The sequence below is a fragment of the Strix aluco genome, chromosome 1, assembly GCF_031877795.1.
Source record: "Strix aluco isolate bStrAlu1 chromosome 1, bStrAlu1.hap1, whole genome shotgun sequence".
Taxonomy (NCBI): domain Eukaryota; kingdom Metazoa; phylum Chordata; class Aves; order Strigiformes; family Strigidae; genus Strix; species Strix aluco.
The window spans coordinates 98,802,937-98,817,249 of record NC_133931.1 but is presented as its reverse complement, the minus strand read 5'-3'; the positions used below and the strand labels follow the sequence as shown (position 1 = coordinate 98,817,249).

The window sequence follows — 14,313 nt, the reverse complement described above, 5'->3', positions numbered from 1 at the left end:
AATGTTTCCTGTCTTACAGTATACACTGGTTTATTGAGGGGTCCCTTTTGATTCTTCTGCTGGGGTAGATTCAGGCTCTGGTCCCATCTGGTAAGTTGCTGTTTGTAAGAGTCTCAGAGCCAGTGACCTTACCAACTGTTCCAGTCATTCAGGATTGATGGGTTTTGCTGGCCTTGTCTGCTACAACTACTGCAGCATGTGGGTCTTTCCCACTGTGTCCAGCTGCTACCATGGTTAAGAGTTGCAGCACTGTGAAGGTGACAGTGCAGAATATAAAGCAGAATGGGATCCACAAAACAAAATGGAATTCATACCTGGACACAGAGGCATGTTGATAGGACCATGACAATCCCAGACATCACGCTAGATAGAAAGCATCTTTGATCCCACCTGCTGTCTTCCACCTCGACATTGGCTCTTGTGGTGGTTTTTGACTGCCACTTCTGAAGAGTAAAAATGCACCATAAAAATGTGCACTAGTTCACCTAGCACTTTGCAAAATGGTAAGGCACAGCCTACTTCGGAGCATTTACACCTGTCTCCTTTGGCCTAAATCATAGAATCATTTGGGCTGGAAGGGACCTTTAAAGGTCATCTAGTCCAAACTCCTGCAATGAGCAGGGACATCTTCAACTAGATCAGGTTGCTCAGAGCCTTGTCCAGCCTGATCTTGAATGTTTCCAGGGATGGGGCATCTACCACCTCTCTGGGCAACCTGTTCCAGTGTTTCACCACCCTCATTATAAGAAATTTCTTCCTTATATCTAGTCTGAATCTACTCTCTTCTAGTTTAAAACCATTACCCCTTGTCCTGTTGCAGCAAACCCTGCTAAAAAGTTTGTCCCCATCTTTCTTATAAACCCCCTTTAAGTACTGAAAGGCTGCAATAAGGTCTCCCAGGAGCCTTCTCTTCTCCAGGCTGAACAACCCCAATTCTCTCAGCCTTTCTTCATAGGGAAGATGCTCCAGCCCTCTGATCATCTTTGTGGCCTCTGGACTGGCTCCAACAGGTCCATGTCTTTCTTGTGCTGAGGACCCCAGAGCTGGACACAGCACTCCAGGGGGGGTCTCACCAGAGCAGAGCAGAGGGACTGAGTCTGATCCCTCAACCTGCTGGCCACGCTTCTCTTGATGCAGCCCAGGATACAGTTGGCCGCCTGGGCTGCGAGCACACATTGCTGACTCATGTCCAGCTTCTCATCCCCCAGTACCCCCAAGTCCTTCTCTGCAGGGCTGCTCTCAATCCCTTCATCCCCCAGCCTGTATTGATACCAGGGGTTGCCCCGAGCCAGGTACAAGACCTTGCACTTGGCCATGTTTAACCTCATGAGGTTCACATGGGCCCGCTGCTCGAACTTGTCCAGTTCCCTCTGGATGGCATCCCCTCCCTCAGGCATGTCAGCCGCACCACTCAGCTTGGTGATGTCTGCAAACTGGCTGAGGGTGCACTCAATCCCACTGTCTGTGTCACTGATGAAGATGCTAATTATGAGCTTCTAGACTGCAATAATAATGGAGACTAAGGAAGGCTAGTGGTAGACATTGTACAGGAGAGACCTGGAGACAAATGAAGTCATTAGCTTTCCTGGTCTGGCAGAAAACCCAGGCTCATTAAAAGAGAAGCCTATGTGAAAATGGGGAAACAGAAAGCTTGTGCATGCTGTACTTACCTGATAGTCTGTGGCTACTAGACACAGTCCAGTTCTTCTAAGGAAGACTTCCGAAGAGACAAAAATCGGATATAGGGATGAGAGATGATAGTAAAGAGTTTTCCAAGGGCAAAAAAGCTTGTGATGAGTTTTGGTAAGTTCCAAGAGCATTTGTTTTTGCAGGGAAAAAAAAAAAAAAAAGAAGGTATTTCTTAACAAGGAAAAATACCCAGTGAATACTGTAGTTTGAGGAGACCATGTATTTCTGCATCTAATAGGATGAGAAGGGGACTGGGATACCTTTACCTTCTGCCTGAGGAGGACGTGCATGTTTTTCTTGAGCGGAGTGTACCCTTCCTCCTTTGCCTGAGCCCATGTACCATATCAGGCTTTACCTGAGCCATGTTCTGGGGCTGACATCAGAAGCTAGTGAGCAATGTACAAGGGATTTTTTTTAAAAATCTCATATGGGACTGCATGTGTACCAGTTAAAAGCACTGCTATCTGCAGGATATCTGGCTATGCTGAGGACAGCTTAGGGGAGCAAACCACGTGACTGGCTTTCCACCTGGTTAACCTGCAAGGCCCTTCTGGCACTGCATGTTCAGTGTGGTTTTGCTTTCGAGCACAACTGTTTATTTGCAGAAGAAAGAGCTGCACAAGAGTCCATCTGCATCTGAGACAAGCTGGAATGATGCACCAGGAAGATGCGCTGCATACCTCTGAGCTTTGATTCACTCTGGGTTCATATGCCAGTTCCCAGAAGCAGTGTGCAGTTTGGGAGCATTTCTGTCCCCCAGAGAATCTGGTTGTCATCAAAGCCTCTGAACAAATGGGCTGAGTGGACAGCACTAGTAATTATCTCATAATTTAAGAGGGGCAGCTGCCAGTTACACCAAGGTACTGGCAACCTTTTATCTGAATGACAGTAACTTCCCGTGCTTTGCTACCCTGTGCTTATGTCAGCAGGAGTGTGGGGAAGGCCTGATGCTGGTCAGGCACGTAGTCATTGTGTCAGACAGCTCCCCCAGAGATCACAGAGCAGCCCAAACATGCTTCATGGGTCTCAGTGCAGCATAGTCATTTAGGGCCTGGCCATCACAGAGCTTGTGAAAGTTGCAGGAAAAGTTTGAGGAAGTTTGCTGTACCAGTGGGCCAAAGGACTAAGGCAGCTGTTAAATTCTGTTCTACCTAGTTAGGTGTGCGTGTGAGCTGGCAACAAAACTTACTGCCATCAGGAGAATTAATTGACACTGGTCCCCCTTAAAAATGACATAAAGTGCAAGTAGTATGTCTTACAGGAGTAAAGGATGTACAGAAGGGTGCTGTATTTGGCTTAGTCTAGATAGACCCTTTCAATTCCTTATGGGCAATACTAAATAAATTTTGCTTGATCCATAGCTGTATTTTAATTTGCATCCTGATTTAGAATCCCCTGGGGATCAAGTTCTGAAACTTTCTCAGCAGCAAGGGAGCAGAAGCACAATCTGAAATGTTTAATCCCTGTTGAGATATTGCCACTGATTTTGTACCACTAGTAGGTAACATAGGAGGAGTCCCCCAGTCTACTGCTAGCTACAACAGCTTCAAACATGAAATCTGTAAGCCTTGGCTGTTAACTCTGAAGGAGCTGATTCTCATCTTGTTCACATTGCAGCCACGACACAGAGCTGGCTACCTATACCAACCTTGGTCTTGGTCTTGGTCTTGCTTGGCCTGTCCCAGCATGAGTGTCACTGGTTTAAAAATAGCAACTGTTAATTATGCAGCACTGTAAATGTGCTGGGCATTGAAGGGATGATTGGAAACGGCGAGGCTTTGCTTTGAATTACTCTGATAGGAAAAGTTACAGGAAGTTTAGTCACTTACTAGTTTAGCTTATGGCAAACTTAACCAAAAGGGTTCTAAATCATCATTTTAAATGCTGGATACCCCAAACAAGTTAAGTCAGTGGGGCCTCTTTACATGCATTTAAAAAGCCCAGCTGTAAGTCTGTGTCAGTGACCACAGTATGCTGTTTTGTCTTTAAAAGAGCCTGGGCACTCACAGTGTTTTTTGCAAGCAGTGAGGAGCTCAGTGTGCTCAGCCCCTGCAGAATTGGTCTGCTTGTCACTTAACTTCATCTTCTCAAAATTACACATTTTGGCTGGAGAACCTGAGCCTCCAGCAAACAGTTAAATGAAAATTGACAGGTAAGGTGAGATGGCTGTAGCAGGGAATAAAGTTAAGACAGTAATTGTTATTGTAATGAATATGTCAAGTTGATCTCATTTAATTTTGTGGGAAATCTGTGTACCCAGTATCATTACTTTTATGTCATTTATATTTTGGTTTATTTGTACATTTTTACCTCCTTCCATGAGGAACGTGGATCAGAGCTGGCAATTTCTGAACGGCAATTATTAAGTTTCTTTTATGGGAGAAAAGAAGTAAGGCAAGCAGGAACAGAGACCACACGCAGTATTGTTCAGTTAGAGCCAATTTGCTTTCGTTAAGCCTTTTGAGATTTCACAGGTTGTGTGTGAACGCTGCAGTTCTGCTCTGGTCACTCAGCAATTCACAGCTGCTACTGAGCTGGGTTTTGGCACTTTATACTAACTGTAGGGTGGAATTTGTGCCATGGAAACAGAACAGCACCAGCATCTGTCTGCTACTTACTGTCTTTTTCTGTGTCCCAGATGATAGCCTGGAAGACCTGCCCTCAGTTCCTGCCATTTCTTAAATGCTCCACTCATAGGGCTTTATCCTGACCCATGTTTTGCTGGGCTGACAGAGCACCATCACAAGTGCTTCACCCCATCCACCCTGCCAGGATTCCCACCCACCGTGCGCATCCCTCCGTGCCAGCAGCAGGCTTCAGCTGGCCGGGAGTTACAGGGCACACACCACAGATTGGGCCCTGTGCAAAAGGTCTAAAGCAAAGAGTTCTCCTTTTCTAGTCACCATTTAGTGGCTAGCGAGAGACCGAGTCTCTGCTGAGAGCGTCTGAGCACACCTCTCCCAGCTGTTGGGAGTCCCAATTGCTCGGTCTTCACCTTTCTTTTCTGAGAAGGGGTTAGTTTTGGGTTGTAACGCCGGGAGAGATGTCAGAACTGCAAATCCCTCAGCAGTTCCTGCTGACTTGCGTATGCAGCTCTCTGCCAAGTGTGGCAGCTTCTGTGACACCCCTTGTAATCCATGCACGGCCTCTGCACAGGCATTTGTTGCTGGCAAAACAGGCTCAGCTTGGGGATTTTTTACTTAGTTTCATTTATTGCCAACTAACACAAACCTCTAATCGCTGTTGGGTAATTAAACAAACACATAACTAAACACCTTTCCTCCCCCTTTTCCAGACTCCACTTAAGCCAGACACCTCAGTTCGCCCCTCCATGTCTCAGCTCCCCTTACTTTCACCGCAGGTCACACTCAGTCTGTCCCAACTGCTTCTGTGAGGAAAGAGGTGGCACAGAATGTTGTGGTCATGGGTGTAATGGTTTCTGTCTGCCACTCCTCCTCCTCACTGTGCCTGCTCCACTGTGGGTTGTCCACAGACCACAGTCCCTTTGTGGCTGTCCCTGCTCTGGCATGGGTCACCCAGGGACTACAGTCCCCTTGGGAGTGCATACCTTTGGCATGAGCACCTCCTTTTGAGAGTGCATCTCCAGCTGCATGTCTCCCCAGGCGTGTCCACGTGTGTCTCCTCTCCCAGTGGCTGCTGCTGTTTCTTAAATACACTTGAGCAGAGGTGTCGTGTGCTCCCCTGATGGGCCGAAGTTTTGGTGGCTCACATGATTTTCAGAGCCATGTGGGACCATCAGGTGTGAAGCAGATCGTGGCCTTCTCCCACACAGGTCACACCGGCACACCCAAACTCAACCATCTATGCCCAACACAGCACCCATGTGTGTAACCATTGGGTGCTCATGCATTAACAAATTGGGCGCTCGTGCATGTACTAACAGGGTGCTTGGGCGTAAATTATTTGGGTATGCGTGCATGAACCAATTGGATGCTTATGCATAAGTTAATTGTGCATTCATGCATGAATTAGTTGGGCACTCATACATTAATTTATTCAGTGCTCATGCATGAACTAATTTGTGTGACCTCACACAAGAATGCAGCAAACCCAGCAATTTACGGCCTGTATGGCACTCCTCATCTCTGCAGGGCACGCATCGAAGAACTCTTTGAATGTTAATCTGTTATGAACTCTTTCAACATCATGACAGTCTTAATGTACATCAGTTATAAACTCCTCCCTGTGGACCAGACAGCAGGGATTAATACTGTAAAGGTACACTTACTAAAATGTCACTCCTCCATTCTGAGCACCATATTAAAGGGGTTGTCATCACAGTTTGGTTATGTACCCATCACAGACCCCACCCCTGGCCCACACCACAGCAGTTAATAGTGCAACAAGGTGTCCATACACTTAGTAAAATTCCACCCACTCTCCCATGGAAACCAGATGACAGGACTCATCAGCAGGCTCTGGGCAATGTGTTATATGTGTTAAAATCTCTAATGCTTTCCCCTGGGGACTAGAGTATTGGGGTTAATGTTAATACAGCCTGAATATATACTCATCACAAACTTAACCCCCTCATCCCCGTCGACAAGACTACAGAGGTTAGTATTACAACAATCTGAGCACATGCTTATTACAAAGTACACACTTTATAATGAGTATATATTCAAACTGTTGGGACTTTCTTGGTTATGTGTTTTACAGAAACAAACTCCATCCCTCACCCCTGTGGACCCCTATCAGGGTTAATGTCATCATCATCTGAATACTTGGTACAAATTTTAGGACAAAACAAGCAACCAAGAACATAACGGTCATTAAGTTATTCACTGTGCTTTAGCATAAAAGTGTGTGATGAAGATCATAGAAGCAAAAACTACCACCACTGTTGAAGGCACTAATAGGGTCATGAGTTCAGTGGCTGCAGGGCTTCATTTACATCCAGAATGGTGGGGGGGGTGTGGCAGTGAACAGTGTTCACATGCAGCAGCATGGTCATTTCCCCATTTGGGGAGTAAGCTGACACACCAAACAGCTTGTCTGTCTTGGGGCTTGCGCCACAGCCATAACAACATTGGCTGAGCTCTGACCTTTTTGCTGCACTTGCAGTTCCTTCACTCGCAGCTCTAGCATTCTGTCCCACTTCTGTCCCACTCCTCCTTTTCCTTCTGGTATTCCCAGCATGTACGGTGGGAGCATGGAGAATTTTCAGCCCCTTTTGACACGTTTTTCCAAGGATGGACATAAAACTGGACTCTTGACATTTTCTGTGGAGCTAATCTCACACCTCTCTTCCAGCATGCTTCCCCCAGTGCGGTATCTATAGATTACTCCTTGATCAACAGGACATCCCACCAGCTTATCAGCTGATACTAGAGGAGCAGTAGCAACTGTCTAGCCGTCAGAGCTTTGGGGCTGTGACATTAGGTGTTCACCACATTTGTAGGTTTTGGTCTCCAGAGCCAAAAGTGGCAACCTACAAGCTCCAGCTTCCTAACAAACACCACCATAGCCACTGCAGGGGCATCTCCCAGGGGCAGTGGCTGTAAGTGTCCCACATTTCTGTAATTTTGCTGTGAAAAAAGGGTGGCCAAGTGTTCATGCTCTTGGGAGCAGTGTTCCCATCTCTGCAGGTCTGTTGAACCACCGTAACTGGGGCTGCGTTTGTTTGCAGTCAGCTCTCTGCTATCAACACCCTGCAACTTACGTCCTGCATGATGCGCAAGCATCAATTAACAGGGCATTCATGTTTGAACTTAATGGGGCATTCATGCATAAATCAATTGGACTCTCATGCATGAACTGAACGGGCAGTCATGCGTGAATGCAGTAAACCCTGCATTTCTTGCCCAATACAGCATGCAGAGCTCTTCAGGTGGCAGGATCTGGTAGGTAAAATTGGCACTGATTTCCCCAAATCCCAGACATGTACTGTCTCTCAGAATCTCGCGGGAGGCTCCCCAGAGGCCAAGCTGAACCTCCTGATTTTGACTGGAGGAGGGTGGGCATGGCCAAAAAAACCAAGCTGCAGAGTGGTAGCATGACTACTTCTGTGTCGTTTTGTGGGCCAGGCCTTCTCTTTCTGCTGGCACTGGAGCTGAAAATAAAAGCCTGTGAACTCCCAGCAGTGCAGGCCCTACAGCGCACCACTGCGCCCCGTGCAGTCTGCTAGATGGCAGTGGTACATAGGTTTTCCATTGGCCGCTTATTACAGCATTTATTTAAGAGTTTCAAGAAAGAGTCAATTACTCATCAGATGTAGGGAGATTAATCATGGGTCCTTATTCACTTGGCATATTAACACTTCTCCTTTATTGTCTCCCTAGGGCTTTGACCTGCATTTAAACTAACAAAGTGAAATATAGCCAGGCTCATGCTGAAGTACCTCCACATAGCTGCTGTTGCTGATGTTAATGATTTGCAAATGGAGCCTCCAAACAGGCATGCCCTTTCTTTCTTGCACTATCCCCTAGACAACTTGTTTAAGGGAGAAGTAACTAAAGCCTCATTTACAACAATGACAGATCCCTGCCGTGATTTCTGCTTCCATTTTGTAGGAGAAAAGGAGAGCAATCCCCTGTCCCCTCCGCATTTCTCTTAGACCCCTTTCCCAAGGCCTACCTCTCCAAAGGAGCTAGCTTGCCGTGCAGAACAAGCTTGCTCTAAAGCCTAGCGAGATCAGCTGGTGATGGGGGAACTCCACTGCAGGAGGAATTGCTGAGCATGAGGCTGGAGAAGGCTGAAGGGGAAGGATTGAAAGTTATTTGCCTGGCTTCTTCCATCAAGTAACTCTTCAGATGTGCTTTTGGGAACAGTGCAGTCTGTGCTGGCATGCGCCCGTACTTGACAGTATTCACAGCACTGCTATTTTTTCTGGCCTTTTTGCCTGGCTCTGAACTGTGCTAGCTCCCCCTTCAGCTTCAGGGGACAGCTCTGCAGAGGGTTTCTGTGACAGGTTTCCCACTCCATCTCTGTGGGCTCTGAAGAATCAGGCTGGTAGGAGGCAGCCAGAGCAGTTCCATCTGCGTCTGGTCAGTGACATGGGACAGAGCCCAGGGACTGTGAAGCCTCTGTAGAGCTGTGCTGAGTTGTGCCCGCTGAGCACCAGCTCCAACATTTCTGTAAGTTGCCTGAGCCTGGCCATTCCTTATATTTAAAGCTTGCAGCTCTCAAGGTCAAATTTACCTTTCAATAAACCTGAAAGCTTCACTTGCTTGTAGGCAGATGGTGGAGGGGAGGAAGGGGCAGAGCTGTAAATACACTCATGTAATATTGGGGTACCTAAAAGATTTGTCTGCTTCTAGTTCCCAGTATTGGTGGTGACTGGAGTTGAGGCATTTCAGTGCTTGAGAGCACCAAGTAGCAACAGGCAAGCAAGCAATATAGCTGGGGGAATGTGTGTAAACTGCAGCATGTGGAGTATTAAGCTCCACATTGCTCCAGTAAACACACTGTTATGTTTTGCATCTAGACATAAATGCAGCAACCAATCTCTTCTACAGGGCTTCGGAGGGCAGAACTGTGGAGGTACCGTACAGAGGGGATGTGGAACTCACCATCCTGGACATCCTCGGGGGGCTGCGCTCCACCTGCACCTACGTGGGAGCTGCCAAACTCAAGGAACTGAGCAGGAGAACAACGTTTATCCGGGTCACGCAGCAGCACAGCCAGGTCTTCTCTTAGCCCAGGACTGGGGGGCTGGAGAGAGAGGGGTGGGGGAGAGGAGCAGGAAGGGCAGCTGGTTTGATTTGCTTTCTCCTCCATGTTGTCTTAGTGGCAAACTCTCCTCTCTCTCTCAGAATGGCAGCAGCATAGCCATTGGAGGGGCTATGGCTGGGGTTTGGAAGGGGAAGGTCGTGCTATTAACGCAGTGCCATTGGTTCAAAATGCAATAGCCTCATCTTTTATTGTTGTGCCTATGTTATTTTTTAATCAACATTTCTTCACATGTTTTTTTCCCCCCTCTGATAAATAGCTGCTGAAACCTCAATTAACAGGGAATTGGCTTGTACAGACAGGGCTGTTAACGCCTGCACACATACACACTTTCCATTTTTTAAGACTGGCCTGTCAGCTACCGCCACTTCTGGCAGTTCACCCTCCAGAAATTGCAGGCTGGGAGAGAAAAAGACGCAAGGAGTTGCGTGGAGAAATCAAAATTCAAATTCTCTTAATCTTTGTCCTGGCAAAAGAATGGATGTTTGTGGCACAGCTGCCAGCCTGCAGAATGTCAGAGGTGGATGGTGGATGAGGCCTGGCTACTGGTGACTTCCTACTGTGATGGTAAAAATGCCAGATCTCTCTCACTCTCAGTTCACAGGGCTGGTACTGCCGTTCTTACTTAAATCTCCTTATTTAGTGAACTTGCCTCCTCAGAGAAGTTGGCATTGAATGTAGCAAACCCGTGCTGTCCCCCCTGCCCCCATCTGTGGAGATCGTTCAGGAGAAAAGGTCTCAGAGCTTGCCTGCTTTTTTGTGCATGCAGTTACTGAATTACCTGGGTTCCTGCTTTGCCTGCTCTCTGTGAACAGATTTTTAAGACACTGAAACTCGGCAACAGTAACCCCTCCCCAAGCGGGGCATTTCTCTGCTGCCCTCCCTGTTCTCTTGCCTCTTTGTATCCATTTAGCAAAGGTGTACAAATGCCGTGCTGTGCATTGCCTGTGGCCAGGGGAATGAGGCTGGAGGGAACAAAATCACTTTTGGTTATTTGGTACCACTCCTTTGCAGTGCTCGACACCATGAAAAGCAAAAGAGAGCTTTCGGCAGAATAACCCGATCCCAAGACACTGGTAGGCTCAGATTGGAGTTAAAGCATTTGCTCTAAAGGCAGTAATGAATGTTTAAGACTCTGGGTAACACTTTAATAAAGTGTAATGGCCCACTAATTAATTGATAAATCACAATGAAATTTCTTTGAAAATACACATTGCATCCACATGAATCCCACAGTAGCTCATTATGATAAACGATGTAAAAGCGAGCACCAATGAATTAATAATGCTTGGCCACTTACTTTAAAGTGCTGCTGAGATCACAGTACAGCTAATGTTACTTCAGTACTTCAGAGTCTTACTTTCCCCTCGTGTAGATACCTGTGGAAAGAGGCAGGCTTCCTTTGAAAAGCAAAAGAGCGAGCTGTAGGAAGAGGAATAGCAAAGAGAAACTCCAGAATTAAACTCATGTGTTCGACTGCTCAGAAAGCCATGCACGAGGATTGGTACAATTGACCACGCTGAGGAGCAAATCTAAGCCACAAGCTGATCCCTGGTGATTTTGAAGTGTGTTGTGCACATTAGAAAAAGCACAGAATATCTTCCAAATAGCCTGGTATTTTAAATAGCTTCCATTTAACATGTAAGACAAAATTCTTTATTGTGGTATGACCCCTTCATCTGCTCTGGAGGTGAGTAAGGGCCTTAATGTGAGCACAGGTTATGCTTGTGCTGGCTTTAAGGACCATTTGTCCTGGCCACATACCATAAAGGAACCTGCATGCAGGTGCAAGCAGGCCCTGGGAATAAAGGACCTGCTCTCTCTTCCCTCCAGCCAGAAAGTGTCACGTTAAGAAGACACCTGGCTTCTTTACAGCAAACCCTCCTTTGGGCCACATACTGCCCAGAGTACGGGCTGTATTACTGCTCTGCATCCCTACGGCTGTAGGCGGTCACCGGTCCTTTATGTATGCGATGTGAAGGGCAGGGCCACACGGGCAAGTGAACACCTCCGGCAGGAGTGGGGTCAGACCGCCACAGCGCAGGCCTGACCACAGGGCTGCCTCCACACTCGTGCCTTCATACGTGGGAAGCACAGCAGTCTGCTGGTCTCACGCCTACTCTCACTAGCGCTTTTCTACTTTTTTTAGCTACATTTCTAAATGGAATTTAAGAATACGTATACATATAAAAATATATATATTTGTAAACATTTTTAAAAAGCTCATAGGCATGCTGAACAGAGCAGCTTCATGACATGTCTTCAGAACAGTTTCTTTCCCAAAGGGCAGGCGCTGGGGGCAAAGAGGGGGGCAGCCTCTCCACAGGTGTGGCAGCGTGGGGCCTAGCCCCAGGCAGGCCGCACACTTCCATGGCCAGCCTGGCCTGGGGCCGAGGCGCCATGCTTACACAGCCAACCTACTGCTGACTGACCAGTGACTAATAGGGAAGGCTGGGGATAGGGAAATCTTAAGTTGTCCCTGGAATTCTCCAGGCTGTGAAGGACATAGATGCTAGAATGGTTACTGACAAAGCTTTGACTTAGGGTATTTGGTTTTCTAAATAGCAGCTCTTACTGTCATTTTGATAAGCAACATGTTTTCTTTCTATTTGATTTTCTCCTTCTCGCTCCAAAGTGAGTGGGAGAGAGAAATTGGCTGCAGAAAGGCTGAACTGGTGGCTAAACTGGGTGTTAAAGGAGGGCTCAAGCTCGTCTTTTTTCCGTTTTGCAGCATGTCTGCACCTCACCCAAAGTTATATGCGAGTTTTGTTCAGGGATAACCCTCGGCTCTGTCAGTGCTCACCATTCACACAGTACGTGTCCAGCTTTCAGGCTGCAAAATGGAAAAAAGAGGAACTTGAGCCCTTCTGTAACAACCAGTCCTGTGCTCCAGTAGTTGCCCTAATCTTTGCTCAGCCCCAGGTCCTGTGCTGCTCTGTCAGGGAGCTGGGTGCTGAGGGCGCGTTGTGCCTGGCGGGGTGGTCCCAGGCAGAGACCACAACCCCTGACAAACGCCTCGTGCCATTTGTGGAGCTGCCTCACCTGCACACGTAACCGGGTTCTCCATTACTTGGGGTCCTTCTGTGGGAAGTGTCATTGGAAAGCGCGTCATGTCGGGTGATTGTGCATGACCTGGGCTTCTTTAACCCTACCACCCCAACCCTACCCTGTCCAGAGAGCCGCTGTGCCTGCGACTGCCTGCGCTGTAGGCCAAGTTCATGCCTGCTTCCCCCAGCCAGGCAGCTGTTGAGCACCCAAGAGCATGGCTGAGGTTTGGCTCGCTGGGCTGGCTCCGCAGTGACTTGAGTTTAACATACCAAAGACCTACAAGCAGGGATGCTGATAAAGGGCAACGTTACATCATTAAAGGACTCCCTGCTGAGCAGGTCCATCTCTGGCTTCTTGAAACACAGGGACACCTAAAACACCCCCCCGCCACTCCCAGCTGTATTCTGGAGTTGCCTTGCTGCAGCACATTGTGCGGGCTGGGCTGGCTGGCCCTCCTGCCCCGGTGGCCTGGCTTAGCGGAGCTCTGCGGGGCAGGGGAGGCTTTGGCACAGTAGCAGCCTTGCTCGCACCCCTGCGGCTGCGTGCTGGCTGCGAGGAGCCCACGTGTAGACCTCCTCGCAGGCGTGAGGCCCACCTGTTAAAGGAGCAGGCCTTGAGCCAGCATCCTGCCGGATGCAGGACGGCCACCAGCCACCCGCGTCTCCTCTCTCTGAAAGAAACAAGTCCAGGTGCCCGGGGGGTGCACGCCTCCCCCTGCTCACTGGCACAGGTGGCTCACCCCCGTCAGCCATGGGGCAGGGGCTTCAGCTGTGCTCTGCCCTGCAGCTTTCTTCTCACCTTAGGGCATGGCGGGGGGGTGAGCGTAGGACGGGTCCACCCTGTAAATATGAGGGGTTGTAAGCAGGGGCAGGAGGAGCCTTTGCTTACATTTGGAGGAGCCTTTCCCGCACAAAGTGTGCCTGTGTGTGTCTTTCAGCTAGTCAATAGTGGGGGGAGGAAGGATGGGGGTGAGCAAGAAACACAGCAGCAATTAGCGAAACCCCACCGTGCTGGGACAGGGGCTGGTGTTTTTCAGTCACTGACATGAGGAGAGTTTGAAGCCTTTTCTGAACCAAGCACTCCCTGGTTTATACCCATCGAGCTCCACTGTCTTGAACAGACTTGCTGCTACAGCTTCCTGCCCGTGTACGTACAGTGTTGGTCCATCACCGCCTCCCACCCCTCCACCTGGGGGATGTTGTTTTTTAGTTGCTAGTATCAGGTTTATACCAAAAGGTCTTTATGGGAGCCAGGAGGGCTTTTGTGACCAGTGCCAGGTTTGGCCTTGTTTATGTAGAATGGGGAAAAAAAAAAAAGCCAGGGCCCAAGAGCAGCAGTTTGCCTCCTGCAGTGGCCAGAGCCGGCAGGCAGGAGAGGGCAGGGCCCTTCCCCACCCACTGGGAGCTGCCCGGGGGCAGAGTGGCCAAAACTCGTCTGGGTTAGATGCTGGCACAGCTCCGCGCCCCTGAACACAGCATGGACCCCCCCCTGCAGCCTTCGCTTTGCCTGTGGTTGTTCAGATGTTTAAGCGAGCCCTCCCCAGCATTTACCTGACACAGTGTTTACTGGTTGAAGTTTTCATTCACAAATAAATAATTCAGAGTCCAAAACTCCTTGGTGTTGCCTGCGATAACTGTGAAGCGCTTCTGTGTAATCGGCCAAAAAAGGGCTGGTGAGGGTTCGATGTTCTTCTGCCCCACTCGGCCCTGCTGCGGTGGCGATGCCGAGCGCTGCCTCCCCTCCTCTGTGGCAACTGCGCGTGCGCGACGCCTCCGGCGCAGCTGGCACCGGCGTTTAACGTGTTCAGAAGTTGTAAACGGAAAGTTTTTGTTACACAATAAAGAGCTTCACTCTGATGGTCTGGAGAGGGTTTTATGGCCACGG

The 14,313-nt window shown here is 48.7% G+C and overlaps 1 protein-coding gene across 2 annotated transcripts in view; it reads left to right on the top strand.

Moving 5' to 3' along the window:
- Positions 1-14,285, top strand: part of GMPR (guanosine monophosphate reductase) — a 44,707-nt gene extending 30,422 nt beyond the window's left edge. The window contains exon 9 of one of the 2 annotated variants that reach the window (XM_074828826.1): positions 9,168-14,285. In XM_074828826.1, the coding sequence (XP_074684927.1) occupies positions 9,168-9,348 (181 nt within the window). In that variant the 3' untranslated portion in view covers positions 9,349-14,285. The other variant, XM_074828835.1, reaches the window with a different exon arrangement.
- Positions 14,286-14,313: the final 28 nt, after the last annotated feature.